The sequence below is a fragment of the Pristis pectinata genome, chromosome 28, assembly GCF_009764475.1.
Source record: "Pristis pectinata isolate sPriPec2 chromosome 28, sPriPec2.1.pri, whole genome shotgun sequence".
Lineage (NCBI taxonomy): Eukaryota > Metazoa > Chordata > Chondrichthyes > Rhinopristiformes > Pristidae > Pristis > Pristis pectinata.
In genome coordinates, this window is record NC_067432.1 from 15,078,693 (window position 1) to 15,099,937 (window position 21,245).

Below are 21,245 nucleotides of genomic sequence, written 5' to 3' on the forward strand. Positions count from 1 at the left end.
TACAACCTACAGCAAGAATAAGGCACAAGATGGACTAATGTCATGGGAACATCAGCTCCAATTCACAAACTACCACTAAGTGAACAATTGATCACCGGCTAATATCCTGGCTCTCCCTCCTCCAGATCCATTGTGCAGTTACACTAAGTACCTTTCATGTGGTGCATTATCAGATGTTTGCTAAGTAGCTGTACAATATCTAGCATTCTTAAAGGCATCTGATAGCACAAAAAGTGGTTATACAAAATAACGGCTCATGGGGATGGGAGTAATATGTTATCATGGACAGGTAAGCAGAGGAAAAATAAAGTAAAACAGTGATTTCCAACTTGTTGGTAAGTCACTCGTAGAGTTCCACAAAATCAGTTCTGTGGTCTTAGTTATCTTCAATCTACAATAATGACTTGGATGAAATGACTAATACAGTGCAACCCCAGGTGACTGCAGTTCAAATAACAGAAATTCACCCCTACAGAGTTCACAAATCACTACCAAACAATTTGAGATACATAATAAATATTCACTCTTATGGAACTTATGTGAGGAAAAATGCAAAAGAAACTTTGTCAATTTTTGTCAAAGGCTTGCGTTATGGAAAAATCACAACAGGAACACGTAACATGGGGGTGGACTGTAGTAATGCATCCAGTTTTTCTGAAGATACAAAACTAGGTGAGAACAGGAGCTGTCAGGGGGATGCTAAAACTTTCCAAAGGAAAGTGAATGGATTAAGCAAAGTGGACAAGGTAGCAGGCTGCGAGTGATGTGGTAAAACATGAAGTATTCACTTGGGTAAGCAGGTTTTTCAGATGAGTAAATGCAGGTCTTCAGAGGGTTCTGGGTATTCTTGTATACCAAAGTTCAAGCAGTCAAGGAGACAACTAATAGATTTGTTGCAAAGGAGTTTGGTTATAGAGTAAAAAAAATCTTGTTACAAGTCGGATGGGTTTAACCACAGTGGAATACCATGTGCAGTTTTGGTCTCCATACCTAGGGAAGAATGCACTTGCCTTGAAGTTGGTTCAGTACAGATTCACTACACTGTTTCCTAGGGCAAAGCTGTTGTCCAATAGAATTCAGTGTAGGCCCATCCTACTCATCTGGAGTTAGGAATAACAGGAGTCTGTTTCCTTTGAAAGGTCTCAGGATATGGGCATAGCCATTAGAATGAATGTGGAGAGAAACTTGTACACCTTTTGGAATTCTCTATCTCAAATGGCTCTGGATGAACAACTGGTGAACATACTTGTGGCTGATGCATTTTTGGAGGCGAGGGAAATCCAGAGATTATGAGGCAAAGGCAAGAAAATGGAGTTTATGATCAGCCATGATTTTACTTAAAGAAAAAACTGCTCAAGCAGATTTAATGCTTGCTCCTTCTCCTTATGCTCCTGTCACTCTGAAAGATACCAATACCCAACAATTTTCCACATTCATAGTCAAAGCTTTCTGAGATACCAGCGGTAACTAATCTTTGCCGTTCTACCCACCAACCTGATCCAGCACCAAACTGAAGGAAGTCCATGTTCTTTTGAATGGCCAGGAATACTCACAGGGATAAAGCAGTTTTCCGCATCACGATCATTCGCTTTGATTGTCACATTTCCCAAGTGAAGAATAGCTGCAAGAATGTGGAAAATTCCCATCTGGTAGGATTCATTAATACCTGAAATAAAAATTAAAGAAACTTGTCAAACTGGCAACTTTGCAATTTTTTAAATGAAATTGCATTCAATGATATTAACACACAAAATTAATGTATCCATATGAAACTTCTTATTTTAACAAAGTCAATTTACAATGAATGAATTAGTGCATTATTAAATAGAACAGAGATAACATACGTACATAACATAGGAGATGTCAGGGGTAAGTTTTTTTTACTCAGAGAGTGGTGAGTGCGTGGAATGGGCTGCCGGAAACGGTGGTGGAGGCTGATACGATAGGGTCTTTCAAGAGACTGTTAGATAGGTACATGGAGCTGAGTAAAATAGAGGGCTATGGGTAAGCCTAGTAATTTCTAGGGTAGGGACATATTCCGCACAGCTTTGTGGGCCGAAGGGCCTGAATTATGCTGTAGTTTTTCTACGTTCTACACATGCCTATATTACAAAACATGATACAACTTTCAAAATCTTGAAGCTGGACCTGCAACATTTACTTCTGTGACAGTCTGAACACTTCAAGTATTAACTTTTAAAAAGTGCACATGGCACACTGGTACCCAACTTAGCAGTCAGGATGTCTTCCCTGGAATGAGAACACTAAGTGAATCAGTTCTAAAAGGTGTCAATACTTACTGCACTCTCATTGGCTAAACTCTAATTGAGTAACCTTTCATCGGCCAAGTGAATGTGAACAACACGGCTGCATTCTATAAGCTTTCTGGTTGCATTTGCTATGCTGGCAAACACTGACAAATTTTAAAATACCAATAGTTTTTGGTACGGATATTTTCCCTGAGCCAAGAGCACCTTAACCAATCAGCACTCAGCAGGGAAGTGTGATGCAGTACCAGTGTTGATGGGAATTCTCAGCATGGATTAACCTAAAACTTTATTTGGAGAGAGAACTTCAAAGCAAAAAACATCCTTTCCAGTGGCATCCAACCTCAGAGGACTGAGGATGTTCAGTATATTCAACACTGGGGCCACTGGAATGTTGGACAATTAAGGGATTTAGGGATCAGGGGATCAGGTGGGAAAATGGACCATGTAGAGAATCAGCCATGATCTTATCAAATAGGAGAGCGGATTCAAGGGACAATGTGACCAACTCCTGGTATATTGAATATTCACTTAATGTGTTGGAAGAAGATTGTTGTTGATCACTACAGCTGACACGATATAACATTATTTAGAAAATTAATATTCTCCAAACTGCTGGCACTCTACCTTGGGAATGAGGACATTTTCCAAAATCAATCTGTATTGATCTTGGCTCGAACGTACTTAGTAAACCAGCACAATTTACTTCAACAATCCGGCTGGTGAAAGTCACCCACCACGCTGTGAGTACAATAACAGAAGCTCAGGGAAATGAGCTTGACCGGTGACAATTCAGTGTTTGACAAATATATTAAAAGAAGTGTTTTAAGTCAAACTGTTTCAAATCAAAAACGGCTCAGTAACCATAAAATGCTGGCTGTTACTGAGCTTTCTTATCATTTCTGGATCATTTGCAATTAGGAGGAGGTTAAAAGGGACGTGGTGAGTAAAATCTGGTCACTTGCAATCCTGTATTTAAAACACCAGGTGAAAGTCAATGTAAAAGATTTAGATGTTTACCTAGCAAGGTGCATGCCTGCCTTGTATTCATCATTTCTTTTGCATCATCTATTCCCTCAATCACAGGACTGCCTCCAAGATTAGTGTAGTTGAAGTTCTGGGCATGGCCTGAAAGCAAAAAAACACCAACAGGACAATTCATTTGCTTAATAGTTTTCTGCTGGGAGAAATGGCAGCATTGGAATAATCTATTCAAAAAAAAATTACATGCCACATTACAATATTAATACAGCTCACCCACTCTCATTTCAGGCCCTCCCCAGGTTACGAATATGCAACTTATGGACACTCGTACTTGTGAACAAGCTCCCATAAGTATTATTAAATTCAAGCAAGAACCAGTCTTGAAAAAAGAGACTGTTTCCATGGGGAGACCAGAAGCAGGTTGGGTAATCGTTTTGCTGAGCACCTTCGCTCTGTCCGCTGGACCAGCTGGGATTTCCCAGTGGCCAGCCATTTTAATTCCACTTCCCATTCTCACACTGACATGTCTGTCCATGGCCGCCTTTACTGCCACCTCAGGGCCAAACGCACGGTAGTGTAGCGGTAAGCGTAACGCTATTACAGCACCAGTGACCCAGGTTCAATTCCAGCCGCTGTCTGTAAGGAGTTTGTACGTTCTCCCCGTATCTGTGTGGGTTTCCTCCGGGTGCTCCAGTTTCTGCCCACGTTCCAAAGATATACAGGTTAGGAAGCTGTGGGCATGCTATGTTGGCGCCAGAAGCGTGGCGACACTTGTGGGCTCTCCCCAGAACACTGTATGCAAAAGATGCATTTCACTGTGTGTTCGATGTACATGTGACTAATAAAGATATCTTATCAAATTAGAGGAACAGCACCTCATATTCCACCTGGACAGTCTCCAACAAATATCCAGTAACCACTCCCCTTCTGTCCCTTTTTCCTTTTCTCTCTCCTCCTGATCCACTGGCCCCCATCACCCTCTCCCTTTCCCCTCCTCCACCCTCTCCATCACTCACACACTCCTCGCACCAGTTCCCCTCCCCACCTCCCTCCCTTTATTCCATGCTTCTCCATCCTCTCCTATCAGATTTTATCATCTTCAGCCCTTTGTCACTTTCACCTATCACCTTCCAGCTTCTGACATCATTCCCACTCTCTCCCCTCCCTCAACCGCCTATCACCCCTCCCCTCAACCACCTATCACCCCTCCCCTCTCCTGGATCCACCTATCACCTGTCAGCTCTTGCTCCAGCCCTTCCCCCCTCACGTTTTAATACTGGCTATCTCCCCTTTCCTTTAGTCCAGATGAAGGGTCTCAACCCAAAACATCGACTGTCCGTTTCCCTCCATGGACACTGCCTGACCCGCTGAGTTCCTCCAGTGCTTTGTGTGTTGCTCCAGATTCCAGCACCTGCAGCCTTGTGTTTCCATGTAACCTCCCCTCAGTAATCAGACGCCACTGTCTCTTAAGAACACGGGCTGTCAGTTTCACCATGGGAGGCCACTTAAGAGAGTTACTTTGGAAAGTGACAATCAATTCTGTTGATATTGTTGGCAGATCTTGTGCTGCATTATATCATTTGCCCTGGTTAATATGCTATGGGAGAGTTTTACGTGTTTCCTTCATTAATGAGGGAGCTTAACAGTGCAGCCATGGTACAGGAAACCAACAGACAAAAGAAGGAGTGTTGTACAGGCCAGTGATGCTCCTCATCCCATGAATTTTGAAGGGATTAGCCCGAGGTTTAAACACTGATTTCTACTCATTTACTTGAAGTTAACAAAGTATTGGTGAACATACTCAGTCGGAGCTCCTTAAATTCCGGCAGATGTTTAGAAGCACACAGCTGGTAGAGAATGTGGTAATTCCTTTCGTCCTCTGCCTGAAAAAGAGGGACAACAGCTTAAATTCTGCTCTTGTGCATAGCTCTAGAGTAGAACAGAAGGATCTATACCTAATATTCTTATTCCCACACAACCCGTGTACCAATACTGTCAATCGTCTATTTTTTTCTATAAACCCTGCCAATCCCAACAGACATCACCTGGTACCATCCCCCATCATTTGATCTAAATGTGTTGGGGCCTCTGGACCCCTGCCCTGCCTCTCTACAATCGACCAAGGAGGTTCTGTGGCCTTAACCAACGTTGAGCTTGAAAGTCTCTCTCCCTCCCCCACCACAACAACTCCAGCCGTCTCCACTGTCGCCTCAAAGCACTCAACCAAAGAAATAAGCCTATATTCTCCGGGGTTTGGAAGAACAAGAGGTGATCTCACTAATATTTACAACATTCTTACAAGGCATGACATGGTGGATGCAGGGAGAATGTTTCCCCTGGCTGAGGAACCTCAGAACAGGTGTCATAGTCTCAGAAGGACTAAGTCAGTAAGGCTGAAGTGACAAGAAATTTCTTCACTCAGAGAGTGGTGAATCTTTGGAATTTTCTACCATGGAGGACCTTACAGCCATTGAGATCAATGGATTTCAGGGCATCAGTGAATCGAGGAAAATGGGAATAGCACAGGGAAATGAAGCTGAAGTGGATTAGCCATGATGTTGATGAATAGAGCAGCAAACTCAGAGGGCCAGATGTCCTACTTCTGCGCTTAACTCTTAGAAGTTCAATCATGGAGCTTTTTGTTTTTAAAAGCACTTCACAACTGTACTGCAGCAGAATAGTGACGATAATGCATAAAGGGCACTTTTGAGCACACAGAGTGGGAAATGGAATCAAGTGTTTCTCTGCACAGGGCATGTTAATGTGTGGAGGCTGTTGGGCAAACCATCAGCATCTGATGTCACTCCTGAGGCACTGGAGCACGAAAATGAGACTTGGAAGTGGCCCAGGGATTGAGCAGGAGAGCAGCCTGCAGGGACAGACCTTACCGAGCCTTTGTTGGGGAGTTTGATGGAGCCATGGACCCAATGTGTCAAGGATTTTGAAAGTTTATGTGAGAAGCTGCGAGGAGGGGTCGGTGAGGATGTCTCAATCCTTGTCCAATGGTCTGTTACAGAAGTGGAGCCCCTGCTCCAAAAATACTTCTGACATTTCCAGCATTTGTTGACCCCAATTCTCCAAAAGCATTGAAGCAACTTCTGCCCAGAGCTGGTGCCATGGCAGGGAAATAATTCCTACACTGTCATGGTACATGACTGCATGAAGAGCTAAGGAAACAGTGCCACTCACTTGCATGCCCTGACAAAAATCATTCCCCCAATGTCCTAGAAGATGCTGGGATCAATGCATGTTTCTGATAAAACTCTAGCCATAAAATCTAAGATGATACCACCTTAGGAAATGTGAAGACTGAGATCTAAGCCCAAAGCAATATTGCAGGTTATTGGCTTTCTATAGACTAGAAACTATTCTACACTATGTTCCCATTCCCAAATTGGTCTGCGTTGTGTTACCAAACCTCCACAGAAGTTTCCTATGCAACTGCTTCAACTTCTTGCAATAGAAGTCGTCAATGTGTATGTCACATACCTTACGCATCTCCAGAGTGTCGAGGAAGTTTTAAGCTGGGTAGCACTCACCTGAAAAACAACTCTCGACTTTTCTAACAGGTAGGTTCTCATGTTAGCCCCTGTGATGCGATACTTCTTGTCAAACCCAATTTCGATGTATTTCCCAAATCGACTGCTGTTATCGTTTCTGGTCGTCTTTGCATTTCCGATTGACTGCAAAGAAAACGGAGGCAAGGAATTCTGGTTTGCTCTGTAAAATGATCCTTTATCCAAATATCAGATGTACAACTGTTAGAGGACTATTCAGGCTTCTATCTTAACATCCAGGTGGAGGAAATTTCTCTTGACAAAAATCATACCTTGAGCTAATCGTCACAGGATTTGCTAATTCCAAAACAAAATGTGGCCATTTGCAGCAATATTGACTCAAAAACTTTTAAACAGCACAATTTTGAAATCAGGCATCTTAAATACAAACATTATGTGCAACACATTCTTGTTCCATTTCATGTTAGTGTGTGGAATTTAAGAGCACAAAGTTAGCACAGTGACACTGAACTCGGCTCAAATACAAACCAGACGGGAATACAACAGCCTCAGTCAATTACAAGTTTCTCAAGTGATAAAAATCAAAGTCAAGTTTATTGTCGTATGCACAGGCGCAATGAAAAGCTTACTTGCAGCAACATCACAGGCACATAGCATCAGATACATATCATTCACAAACACAAATTATACACAATTTTTACAAGAACACAATTAGAACAAAAAAAAACAAGGTCCATTATAGGGCAAAGTGGTCATAGTGTTGCTATACTGAGGTAGTGATACCGGTTGTGCAGGTTGGTTCAAGAACCGAATGGTTGAAGGGAAGTAGCTGTTATAAATATATGATCTAATATGACATAAAGTTAGATCATCCTATACTCAATTCAACCTGATGACTTGCGCAATCTAATTTGTTATTCCTGGTGAGGAAAGCTAACAAAAACCAAGGAAGATACTTGAATTAGTCCACTTCCATCAAACGTTAAAAAACTGCACCACTTGGTTTCTCTCTCAGCAAGGATTGTTTCCTCAGCCAGACACACAGAGGCTTCCACCCAAGTTAAAAAGTCACAAGCACTCTCCAGGACCCACTGTCTACTTTAAATCTGCACCTTGAGTCCTAAACAAGGTTGGAAAAAAGCCACAGGGTGAACACAGGCACCAGTTTGCATCCTGTCGCTCCGATATAGTCTGTCCGCGGGTGATCTCATTGCCGACATTTCAGCAAGCCGATTTTATTTTGATCCAGTTTCATGGTGCAGTGCATCACACACAAACACAGTCTGTAGTAAACTGCACTGAAGATTTATGCTTTGGCTCTTGTGCACATCACCTCAGTTTGGCTCTCGAAGCCTTGATTGTCCCTCACTAAAGGACAAGAATTCAGTCCAAGTGACTAGATTATTAGATTCAATTTAAATTAAAAATACTCCAACAATGGAGATTATTAACTGTGGATGGTGAAGCTTCGAATGAAGTCATTTTAAATGGAACTTGTGCAGGCCAAATCAATGGGATCCGGACCAGGGAAATGATGTGCAGTTGGATCATACTGTGCTCAATTCCTCACAAGTGAGGTACACACTGCTGAATTAGTGAGCAATTCTGTACAAGAGAGACACAAGAAACTGTAGAGGCTGGAATACAGAGTGAAAAAACAGCTGCTGGAGGAACTCAGTGGGTCAGGCAGCATCTGTAGAGGGAAATGGACAGTCGGCGTTTCGGGTCAAGACTTTTCATCTGGACTGAAAGATAGAGGGGAGATAGCCTGTATGAAGTGGAGGAAAGAGATGGAGCAAGAGCTGGCAGGTGATAGGTAGGTCTAGGTGAGGAGGGTGATAGGCAGATGGAGGAGGGAAGAGGGAAATAGTGACAGAGGCTGGGACACGATAGGCGGAGGATACAAAGGGCTGCAGATGATGGAATCCGATAGGAAAGGAAGGTGGAGCACGGAACCAAATAAGGGAGGTGGGGAGGTCGGATGGGAACAGTGGGGGGAGGGAACCCAGTGGAAGGAGTGTGTGGGTGATGGTCAAATGGAGCAGGGTAGGTATAGGAGGAACTGGGTAGATCAGAAGGACACTGGGTGTCCTAAAATTGGAGAATTCAATGTTCATGCTGTTGGGTTGCAGGCTACCCAGGCGCTGTTCCTCTAGTTTGCTTTCAGCCTCACCCTGGCAGTGGAGGAGGCAGAGGACAGGCAGGTCGGTGCGGGCGCAAGTGAATCTGCCTCACCTGGTGGGACTGTTTAGGTCCCTAGATGGTGGTGAGGGAGGAGGTGAAGAGACAGGTGTTACAACTCCTATGGTTGCAGGGGAAAGTGCCTGGGTAGAGGGAGGGATGAGCAAGCCAGGGAGTCACAGAGAGGTAAACTGTGTCAGCTGGAGTGCAGAACTGTTCCAAATTGTAATCTGAAACCACAATCTGAAAGTGAACTGGACCCGATCACATGCAGACCGACTGCACTGCTTCATGCCCTCTAATTACAGGAGCATAAGCAGCACAAGAAAAACATTCAAGGAAAGCAAGCTTGCAATGTAAACCAATCCCAGAACAGTCCTCTCATTCTTAGCTTACATGCGCAATAATCAATTAGAAATAGAAAGCATATCACCAGTACTGATTACTGGTCAGCTGCACAAGCAGCAAGTACCAAAGTCATTGCTGCACAGTGTGACCAATGAAGGACGGCAGCTACATGGAGCAAACAGTTGCAATGCTGATAACCAGAACGATTCATATTTAAGGCACTTTAGTTGCTTTTGTGCCTCTGGCAATGTTACACACAGAGGCTGAGATCTGTCAATGATATTTACTCGAGCAAACAGATTTCTGACATACATATTATTCACCATTAACAAAGACAAGTAAAGTAATTAGGAATGAGCATTAAATGGCTACCTTGCCAGCACCACCCAGGTGCCATGAGAGAAATTTAAATTAGGCAATTTCCAGAATATTTAACTTGTGAGCACAATTTGAAGTAATAAAGAAGTAGCCATAGACTGGCTTGAGATGTGAAATGATTTTAGTTCAACCTATGTACATTTAGATTGAAACTTTCAGCTATTCTATTTGAATGATTTTATGCATCTAATGTTTAGACCCTCATCAGTAACGTGGACAAGTCCGAGTTTGCAACTCGTGTCTAAGGCTTGAAATCTGCTAAATTCATTGCCTTCCCTATCTTCCTGCTAGCAGTTAAATCGAAGACCAATTTAGTCATTTGTAGAAACACATGTGAAATATGCATGGTGTACAATTCCACTCTACAAAATAGTCTCAGCAACCAAAATCCAGCTTTGCAATTTACACAATCTGCTCTAGATTTCAAGGCAGCAGTTGTTGACAGCCCCACATCTGTAGCTCGTGTACTCCAATGGAACAAACTGCCTGTTCTGCCCATTACTGTTGCTGTAACAGACACTTCATCCTGCCAAGCACGTATTCCTGCTCTGCATTTCGCAACTCCTGTCTTTTGTCCACATTCACACTCTCGAACTGCTCCCATTCACTCACTGACCAGTTTATCTCCATGATCAGTCCAGTTTTACCCCAACAGATACATGGGCCTCTTCCTGCATCTTAACAAGCTTCTTTTGTCTCCTTCTTCAACCTGAAATGTTAGCCCCATTTCTCTTCCCACAGAAGCAGCCTGACCCGCTGAGTATTTCCAGCATTTTCTGTTTTTACTTCAACTACCAACCAGATTCCAAACAGTTGTGCAATAGTGAATGTCCAAATAGCAAACAGGGGAAACCGTCTCCATCATCCACCTACCAGTCAACTCCATAGAGCAACCTCATGCCAGACCCAGGGACACAGTAACCCAGTGATACAGTGTTTCACTGATGCCCGAGGACCAGGTACCACAATTCTGAAATATCCAAAGCCCAGACATAACCCCTTTGAGCTTCAGAACATTGGAAACTTTCGTAGTTTCAACAAGAGACTCCAGACAACCTATTTTTGATGCTTTCTGCACCAATTTGGTCAGACTTTGTTTGCAATACTAATTGCAGGTTTTATTTTCACATACAGCTACTGTCCATGCCTCGCCATTAATGCTAAAAGTCTTTTCAGCAGCTAGTGAGTACTTTTTCAATTCATATGGTAGCTACCAGTAACATAAGCAATGCCTACATAAAAAGTGGCTTCAGGTTTCTCCTTTTAGCCCTGAACACTGCCCTCATGTTAATAATATCTTCTTCAATGTCCTAATATCCTTCACTATTGTAACAGGAGAAATGACTTACTGCGCCCATTTCTCCACCCACCAACGTCCCGGCTAAACAGCATTATCTGGCATATATTCTTCTTTTGAATACACTACGTAATTTACAGAAAAACAAGCTTTTATCCTAATAGGAGCTGAAAATTGCACAAAGATGTGCGTCGCGCCTGTCAAATTATACCTTGTATCATATTTGGAATGAACTGGAGTATTTTTGTTTACTGCCTACATGATGATTTAGTTACTCAGATCAATGCTGCACTGAAGCAATTGCCAGAGCCCATTCTAGACTGACTAAGCTGCTTCGTGACAAGCACTTCTTCCAGCCTGTGTTAAGCATTCTCCAAAAACTCTGCTCTGCTCCCACACAGTCTGTCAGCTGTGACTCTGTTGGTAACAGTCTTGTTTAAGAGTCTGAAAGTTATGGGTTCAAGCGCCACTCCAGAAACCAGAGCACAAAAAATCTAAAATAGCATTCAAGTGCAATACCAAAGGTGTCCCCGACTATTGGGAGCGTTATCTTCAGAGAGAAATATTACATCCGGAGACATGTTTTCTCTCTCAGGTGGACATAGAGGATCCCATGATTTTATTTCAAAATACAGCACAGGAGCTAATACTGGTGTTCTGTCCAATCACTGGATTATCTGATCATTATCCATTGCTATTAGTGGGAGCTTGCTGTGCACAAACTGGCTGCCTTGTTTGCCATATCACAATAATAATTACACTTGGAAAAAGCATCTATTGGTATCTGTTTATTATTGTTACTTGTACCGAGGTACAATGAAAAACTTGTCTTGCATACTGATCATACAGGTCAATTCATTACACAGCACAGTTACAATGAGTTAGTACAGAGTGCATTGATGTAGTACAGGTAAAAAACAATAACAGTACAGAGAAAAGTGTCACAGCTACAAAGAAAGTGCAGTGCAATAAGGTGCAAGGTCACAACAAGGTAGATGGTGAGGTCAGAGTCCATCTCATCGTATAAGAGAACGGTTCAATAGTCTTGTCACAGTGGGGTAGAAGCTGTCCTTAAGTCTGGTGGTACGTGCCCTCAGGCTCCTGTATCTTCTACCCAATGGAAGAGGAGAGAAGAGAGAATGTCCCGGGTGGGTGGGGTCTTTGATTATGCCGGCTGCTTCGCCAAGACAATGAGAGGTAAAGACAGAGTCTAAGGAGGGGAGGCTGGTGTCTGTGATGTGCTGGGCTGTGTCCACAACTCTCTGCAGTTTCTTGTGGTCCTGGGCAGAGCAGTTGCTGTACCAAACCGTGATACATCCAGATAGGATGCTTTCTATGGTGCATCGGTAAAAGTTGGTGAGAGTCAAAGGAGACAAACCAAATTTCTTTAGCCTCCTGAGAAAGCAGAGGTGCTGGTGAGCTTTCTTGGCCGTGGTATCTACATGATTTGACCAGGACAGGCCGTTGGTGATGTTCACTCCCAGGAACTTGAAGCTCTCAACCCTCTCGACCTCAGCACCATTGATGAAGACAGGGGCTTGTGAAATATTTTGACAGTGAAGATGCCAATAAGCACAATTTCTCATTTAGCATTCTGAATGTGTATTTTCCTGAACTATACTACTTTATCATTTATTGTAATTACAGTGAACTATACCAAGAGAAAGGAGCCAAGTGACTGATGATAGAAGACAACTCATCAACATTTTTAAGCCTTTTATCGAAAAGGTTACAACACCAGTTTTCTGCCTTGAATTGAGGTAAAATTTCTATGGGCACCACCTGTGCCCTACAATCCCGACATGAACTGGCAGAGCAGAGGCAGTTCAGTCCCATCTTTGCATGAATTGTTCAGGAATATCATTAGGACACATGAAGGCACCTCAAACTGGAAAAATTACTTTTATGGCAAATGCTTACATTACAAGTAAAATTCCTCCAAGGTTGCTTGTTAATTTTCATTTACCTTTTTGCCCCAGGGAATAGAAATATCTTCCAGCCTTAGAGACAACTCTTTTTGACAGTTTATAAACCATAAACCAAACACGAGATACCTTCGGCACTGCAGCACATCACCACCTGACATTCTAAGACCTCATCAGATGACTGGGTCAGCAAATAAGCAAAAGCAACAGGAAATAAACAGCAAAAGGGAGCTCCCACACAGCCATCTCCACCACCAGAGCCATCAGCTGTGGGGCACCTGAGTGGAAAGGTTAAATTTTCAGAAAGTTCATTCCTAGAAAATAGCCTGCATTGAAGATTCTCAGAAAATTCCACATTATCAACTTTTAAAAGCAAAATTCTCCATTTTGCTTCAATACCGGTTTAAAAGATGGCAGTCCACTATTAACATTCGAGAAGTGTGGCTTGAGTGTTATTCTATGATCCTTTTAAAATAGTATCAGATGAATAATCTGCTGGAGGAACTCAGCGGGTTGAGCGGCATCTGTGGCAGAAAAGGAATTTTCAATGTTTCGGGTCGAAACCCTGGATCTTGACCCGAATACCTCAACCCGACAATACCTTTCCTCCCGCAAATCCTTCTCGAGCAGATCGGTTCCTATGTTCATAGTGCTCTAGAGCTATAAATCATATAGCTCTAGAGCACTATGAACATAAATGTATCACAACACAATGTACAAGTCACTCAAGGCAAATTCAAATCCACATATGTGCTGTAAACTCAACATTTCAGTTCTTCCAATTTACATGTCACTAGTTAAGATCTGCTACACAATCAGGATTCATAATTAAACTTGACAGAGTTTGCCTCGTTGACAAATTGCAGGTATTAGTTACTTGACGGGAGATCAATTTCTCGCCATGCTCTGAAAAGCCTCCAGATCTCTTTCATTAATGTCCAGGATCATTAGCAGAGCAGTTGTAATCACTGAGATACTCAGATTACTCTAGTTCTTCACGTCAGCAAATTATGAAGAACATAAAGGAACAGCTTCTCTAGGGATAACAGAGGCGACACAAGAGACAGCAGATGCTGGAATTTGGAGCAACGAATAATCTGCTGGAGGAACTCAGTGAGTTGAGCAGCATCTGTGGGAGAAAAGGAATTTTCAATGTTTCGGGTCGAAACCCTGGATCTTGACCCGAATACCTCAACCCGACAATACCTTTCCTCCCGCAAATCCTTCTCGAGCAGATCGGTTCCTCCAGCAGATTGTTCATTGCTTTGATCAATCACAGACTTGCTGTTTTGTAACTTTAAAAATCCAGTGAGAGTCCTGTAATCAGCTACTCCATCAAAGAAGTAGTTAAAACAAACTGCAGTGAAGAGAACCGAGCAAACACCCTTAAAGCACGTCTGCTCACTATTGGAATGCCAATGTGATTTGCTTTTTCAGAGGATCAAAGCTTTCTGATTCCAAGCCTTGTCAGAACATACCAGAGCATTCACATGATCACATTTTGAAATTGGGAGCAGTCTTACAAAGGCAGTTACACAGACTTCAACATCCCAAGGAAAGACCACTGCTCTGCAAGCAAGTGAGCCAATAAGCCAGTAACATCAATAAGTAGGGAAGTAATTGGGGAAAAAAATTCTGAGGGACAGGGTTAATAATTATTTGGAAAGGCAGGAACTAATCCGAGATAACCAGCTTTGCTCTGTCAATGGCAGATCGTGTCTGATCAATCTGACTGAATTTTTGAAGAGGTAACAAAATGTATTGATGAGGGCAGTGCAAACATGTGGTTTACATTGACTTCAGTAAGTTGGATGCAGGCCAAGTTGGCTCCAAGGTTGGCTTGGCAATAGGAGACAGAGGGTGAGAGTGGAGGGTTGTTTCTGTGATTGGATGCCTGTGACTAGCAGTATTGCACAGGGATTGGTGCTGGCACCCTTGTTGTTTGTAACATACGCCAATGATTTCGATGTGGACATAGATGGCATAATCCGTTCGTAGATGACACGAAGATTGGTGGAGTTGTTGATAGTGTGGAGGGTAGTCTTAGGATACACAATGATATCAATGTGTTGTTGAAATGGACTGTGAAGTAGCAGGTACAGTTTCATTCAGATAAATTGAGATGATGAATTTTGGGAGTACTAATGAGGCTAGGACATACACCATGAATGGTAAGGTCCTTGAGAGTACTGAGGAGCAGAGGAACCCTAGTATGCAAGTTCAAATATCCTTGAAGGTGCTAGCGCAGGTAGATAATGGTGGTTAAGACGGCATACTGGCCTTAAACAGTAAGGGCATGAATACAAGATCAAGGATGTTATGCTCCAACTTTATAAAACATTGGTCAGACCTCAGCTGGAGTACTGGGTGCAGTTCTGGTCACCGCACTAAATGAAGGATGTGATAGCAACAGAGAGGGTGCAGAGGAGATTCACCAGGAATTTGCCTGGGATGGAGTGTTTCAGTTATGAGGAGAGACTGGGAAGGCTCTGTCTATTCTCCCTGGAGCAGTGGAGGTTAAGAGGGGACGTGAATGAGGTATGTCAAATTACGAGGGGTACAGGTCGGATAGACTGCCAGAAACTTTTCCCATATAAAACTAAATAGATTTAGGGTAAGGAGTAAGAGATTTAGAGGGGACCTGAGGGAGACCTTTTTCACCCAGAGTGGAGAGTATCTGGAATTTACTGTCAAAGGGAGTGATAGAAGCAGAGTCTCTGACAGCGTACAAGACAAGTCTAGATGAGCACTTTAATCGCCTAGACATTGAAGACTATGGGCCAATTGCTGGAAGATCAGATTAATACAGATGGATGCCCACTGCTCTGCATAGACACAGTGGGATGAAGGTCCTGTTTCCATGCTGTAAGAGTCAATTATTCAATGCTGCTTATGTTTCCTCTCCTGTAAACAGAAACTGCTCTGGCCAAGGCAAGGCAAACGTGACTGCCATCTGGCAATAGACCGTTTGCCACCATGTGCCTGACAATCATAACTCAGATTGAGACAGAACACAAATATTTGCCCATCCAACTCTCTGATACTTGTTCTAAAAATGTTCTGGTGTGGGATGCATTATGTCTTTACCCTTTCGAGTTGGTGTATATTTCCAAGAGTTTGATTCAATTTAAAGCTCGCTTTGGTCTGGTGCAATTCAGATCGACTGAGTTCTCACAGCAGCAGGAAAGTTCCCATGTTCAGGAGACATTCAATCCTGTTAATTGGGCCCAGTACCTTCCACCTCCGAGGAATGCAACACAAAGCAGGCTGTTCAACTCTTTTTGTCACACAAGAAATGTAGAAAAGGAGGCCACATTTTACTCCAAATAAGGCACAACATGGCTTGCATTTTCTAGGATATGACCAACCTCAACTTCTCAATGACCCTGAATTGCCACAGATACTGAAGATATCTCTTTAATTAGACTACTTTCCCAGCATACACCTTACCTCCATGATGGGGTTAGAGGCCAGGACCTTCTCTTCCACATTGGCCTCACTGGCAGAACCACTGACCGTCGCAAAGTATCGCATGGCGTATTTAGCCGAGACGGTTTTCCCAGCTCCGGACTCTCCACTTACGATGATGGACTGATTCCGTTCGTCCCTGAAACAGATCATAAACCACTGTACACTCAAGAGCCACTGAAAACATCATCTGCCTTCTCAAAAAATTCAAGCAATTATCACAACTGTAGAATTATAGGCAACATATGTTCCACAGCAAGGGACTTGGAACCACAGAAAAGCTGTTACTGACCAGAAGTTTCTTTTCCCACTGATGAGCAAAAGGCAAATATCAAAGTGTGGGGAAACCCACCTGGTAATGAGGAAGCTGAAGTTCCTCACAATCATAGGGAAATTGTAAACTATTATTCCAAAGAAGCGAATCACAGGAGACCGTCTACAAGTCATAGACCGCCTGTTGGTTTAGTGCTTTCTTATCTGATGAGGATCTTGCCTGGATAATGATCCCAACATACTAATTTAAAAGTCAGTTGAGGCAGCTTCATTGGTACCTTGAGACAAAACAAAACAACTGAATGACAATGCAAGAGAAAGCCATGTTGTCCTCAGTTGCCACCAATGCATCTTTCAGCACAAGGTGAATGAAAAGCCATTCTCCCACCACCAGAGTGGATTTGCAATCGTCATAGTTTGCCAGGCAAATCACACCACTCCAGAAATTCAAGCGGGCACTTCCAAGTCAGAGATTCTGGGAGAAATTGATCAACAGGATTCCCAACCAGGTTTTCATTGCACTATTCCCTGAGCAGGTCCAAGTTCAGTGCTGGGAACCTGTATCAGGTAGGTTCCCTTACCTCCTCGCGCCCCCCCCCCACTCAATTCACTGTCACCAAACTCCACACCCTCCCTCTTCCCAACTCACTGACCACAAGTCCCAACTCATTCCCCTCGCCAATGCCCCAATTCAGCAATGGTAAACCCACATTCAAACATCCCGCCAAATGCCCCGATCAACAGAGTCCCAACTCACTGATTGTGGATGCTGATTAACATTATCCCCTCCCCAACTCACTGATTGTGACTTCCACCTAATGACACACCCACCCATCCCAATTCATGGTTCCTTGTGTCAGAGGAGGCCACGTGGCTCATCACTTCTCTGCTTCCTCTCAGAGTAATCAGATTCCCCCAGTTATCAGAATCAGGTTTATTATCACGGACATATGTCACGAAATTTGTTGTTTTGCAGCAGTAGTACAATGCAAGACATAAAAATTACTGCAAGTTACAAAAATAAATAAATAGTGCAAAAGAATAACAACAAGGTGGTGTTCATGGACCGTTCAAACATCTGATGGCAGAGGGGAAGAAGCTGTTCCTGAAAACATTAAGTGTGGGTCTTCAGGCTCCCGTACCTCCTCCCCGATGGCAGTATCATGAAGAGGGCGTGTCCCGGATGGCGAGGGTCCTTAATGATGGATGTCGCCTTCTTGAGGCACCGCCTCTTGAAGAGGTCCTCAATGGTGGGGAGAGTTATGTCCATGATGGAGTTGGCTGAGTCTACAACCCTCTGCAGCCTCTTTCAATCCTGCACATTGGAGCCTCCATACCAGGTGGTGATGCAACCAGTCAGAATGCTCTCCACAGTATATTAATAGAAATTTGCAAGAGTCTTTGGTGACATAGCAAATCTCCTCAAACTCCTAATGAAGTAGAGCCGCTCACGTGCCTTCTCCATGATTGCATCAATGCTGGGCCCAGGGTAAATCCTGAGATGTCAACGCCCAGGACCTTGAAGCCATTCACCCTTTCTACCGCTGACTCCTCAATGAAGACTGGTGTGTGTTTTCTCGACTTCGCCTTCCTGAAGTCCACAATTAGTCAAGGTATCAAGGGATATGGGGACAAGGCCGGAAATTGGGGCTAGACAGAAATAGTTTTAGTTTAGCTCATGGAGCAGACTCGATGGGCCGAATGGCCTACTTCTGCTCCTTTGTCTTGTGATATTGTGATCAATTCCCTAGTCTTGCCAACGTTGAGTGCATTATTTCATTATAATCACACTCCCACACATTTCAATCAGTTCTACACTTATCTACACTGCGGGAAGGTTGCATGAGCTTGCCAACTTGCCAAGTGTGGGAGGAAACAGGACTGCCCAGGGGAAAGCCACCCAGTCACAGGGAAAACATACAAACTCCATCCAGACAGCACCGGAGATCAGAATCGAACTCAGGTCACCGGAGATATGAGACAGCTGCACTACCTGCTCCACCAGTGCTTACTAAGCATAAGCCCCACCATTGGTCACAGGCCCTGACTCAAGTATCCCTGCCACAGGTAGGCGCTCACAGCCAGCCAACCATTGCCCCCAACCCTTCCAATCCCTGACGCTCTCTCTCTTCCCCAGTTCTTTCTCCCCACAAGGACTGACCTACCTTCCCCCCACCACCCTCCCAGATATGGTTCCAGCTTCAAAAGGTTGAGAAGGATTTGGGGTTAGGAATCCAACTGGCAAACAAAGTGTTGGGAAGAGTTTCTGAGAAAAGCCCCAAGGTGATTGGGTGTGCAGGGTAAGAGTCAGAAGTTAAAAGCAGCTGCAAGACCAAACCACATGATTCAGGGTGTAGGGTTAGAAAGGGTAAGGAAAGAAAAGATGGTGATTTTGAATTCATCTCACTGCAGGAGTAATAGTCAAGTGGGTTGTCAAAGAGGAAATTGTGGAGATTTGGCCAAATAATAGAAAGCTATAAGCTCAGGGAGCCAGCAAGGTGATTGAACCAAGATGTAGCACAAGAATGGATATTGAAGGCAGTGACAGTAGGGTTGGAGAATAAGTGAGAGCAGAGCTGAGCAATGCCGGCAGGGTAACCAGTGCTTGCACCAAAGGACAGAATTCAGCCCCAAGTTATTCTCAAGGGAGGGGCTGTTGTCAGAGAATTCAACCTAGAGCAACTGGTGGCTTTAATTATTGTCAATATTCAACAGGAGTGTTGCCTTAGCCAGAGTAGAACCATATATCTACAGAAAAATTCTGATTCACTTTCCATTGTGCAGTTAGAGGTGGTGATAGATGAATAAAATGTAACACCTTTCTGCAAACTCCGCACACAATCTTGGAGAGATTCTGTAAAGACCAGCTCTATAAAACGAACCTTATTGGCAACTATTCTAAACTTTGCTCCCTAATCAAGGTACAGGTGACCATCATGTTACAGCAGTTTGGATTATGGAAATTCGTCCTTGTAGAATTCCAAACTTACTACCCAAAAATGTGAGATAGGAATAAAATTTATTTCTCACAAATTCTGTGAGAGTGAAGTAAATAAATAAATAAAGTGACCCCTTTTTTTCAACTCGTTTCTTAATGCATGCACAGATGATGTACATTTGTGTTACGGAAAATGACATAGGGACAGTTTTCCAGGAATGCAACCCTTCCATCTTGCGGCGTCACCTGTATGATAATGGGCGGCACGGTAGCGTAGTGGTTAGCGCGACACTATTACAGCACCAGCGATCGGGGTTCGATTCCCGTCGCTATCTGTAAGGAGTTTGTAGTTCTCCCGTGTCTGCGTGGGTTTCTTCCGGGTGCTCCGGTTTCCTCCCACGTTGCAAAGACATATGGGTAGGTTAATTTGGGTTTAGGATGAGCGGCGTGGACTCGTTGGGCCGGAAGGGCCTGTTAACACGCTGTAAATAAAAAAAAATTCTTTCAAACAATAGAAAATGCTGATCAACAGCCTGAAACACTCGCTCTGTTTTTCTCTCTCTACAGATGCTGCCTAACCTACTGTTTTATTTCGGATTCCCACCATCTGCATTATTTTGCTTTTAGCTTGCAATTCTTTCGAACTTCTTAGTTCTCAGTATTTTTAGGAAGTAGATCAACCACTTATTTCCTTTACAATTCCCACAATATACTGACAAAAAAAAACTTCTGGGAGAAGGGCTGGAACAGTGAGATAGAAACAAAGTCTTCCACAATACATTCTCATCAGAACAGACGGCACACAATGTTGGTGGATCTGTGTGGATTCTTTACAATCGCAACAATACACAATAAAAAAAATGGGGGGAAGCAAACAATCCAATAGATTCAATTTCTATTTTAAAGCCATTTCCTTCTCCTTCCTTGAACTATACATTTGCTATTAATAGGAATTAACTTTCCCCATGGCCAAAAGGTAGCAGTCCAATACTGGGAAGTGATTTTAAGGACATCAGCACCCATTCCAATAGTTTTCACATAATCACCTCCCCATAAGGCATCAATGAGAAAAGCTCTGCTGTCAGAGGCACAGCCAGTGCCTAGCAATATGCCATGGGTTGAGTCAATGTTATCCTTACAAAAGAAGCTGAGTGGCCTCATACAGGTAACCAATAAAAGGGCAAAAGGTAGCAGAAAGACATCAGCATTGCCCCTGCAGAATGAATGGTGAGCTCCCACCAAAGCTACATCATGTTCATCAGCTGCTCGCTGAAGTCCCACAGGCCATTTTGTATCAAAGTGGAGTTATTCTTATTTTAAAATTCTATTGTCTCCCATCTTTCACACTTTTCTCGAGGAAGTTGTGTGGAAGATTTTGGCCCAAGCTTTCATTCCAATCCTCAGCTGACTCCTGAACCTGCAAATAAACCATGTCTGAATGGACTATGTGCCGTATAGTGCAGCAGAAGCCAGTGAAATCCCCCATGGAAAGACCAAGGAAACACATTTAGTTGAGAATTGAGTATTATCCATTGAAACTTCAGGAAACTATTCAGCTCTGCAGGGCCAATTAAATCCCAGCTGTCATATAATATTTGCAGGGCAAGATATCTATTCTAATGAAGGCACAAAGGAACAGAAGGATAAATTGAAGGGCTGTTGGATGAG

The 21,245-nt window shown here is 43.3% G+C and overlaps 1 protein-coding gene across 5 annotated transcripts in view; it reads right to left on the reverse strand.

The window, feature by feature from the left end:
• myo5aa (myosin VAa) overlaps positions 1 to 21,245 on the reverse strand; it is a 182,811-nt gene that overhangs the window by 94,653 nt on the left and 66,913 nt on the right. For all 5 annotated transcript variants that reach the window (XM_052040306.1, XM_052040302.1, XM_052040305.1 and 2 more), the window contains exons 5-9: positions 16,349 to 16,505; positions 6,791 to 6,934; positions 5,053 to 5,134; positions 3,288 to 3,395; positions 1,554 to 1,666 (exon numbers count right to left, since the gene is read on the reverse strand). In XM_052040306.1, the coding sequence (XP_051896266.1) occupies positions 1,554 to 1,666; positions 3,288 to 3,395; positions 5,053 to 5,134; positions 6,791 to 6,934; positions 16,349 to 16,505 (604 nt within the window). The remainder of the gene's footprint in view (positions 1 to 1,553; positions 1,667 to 3,287; positions 3,396 to 5,052; positions 5,135 to 6,790; positions 6,935 to 16,348; positions 16,506 to 21,245) is intronic.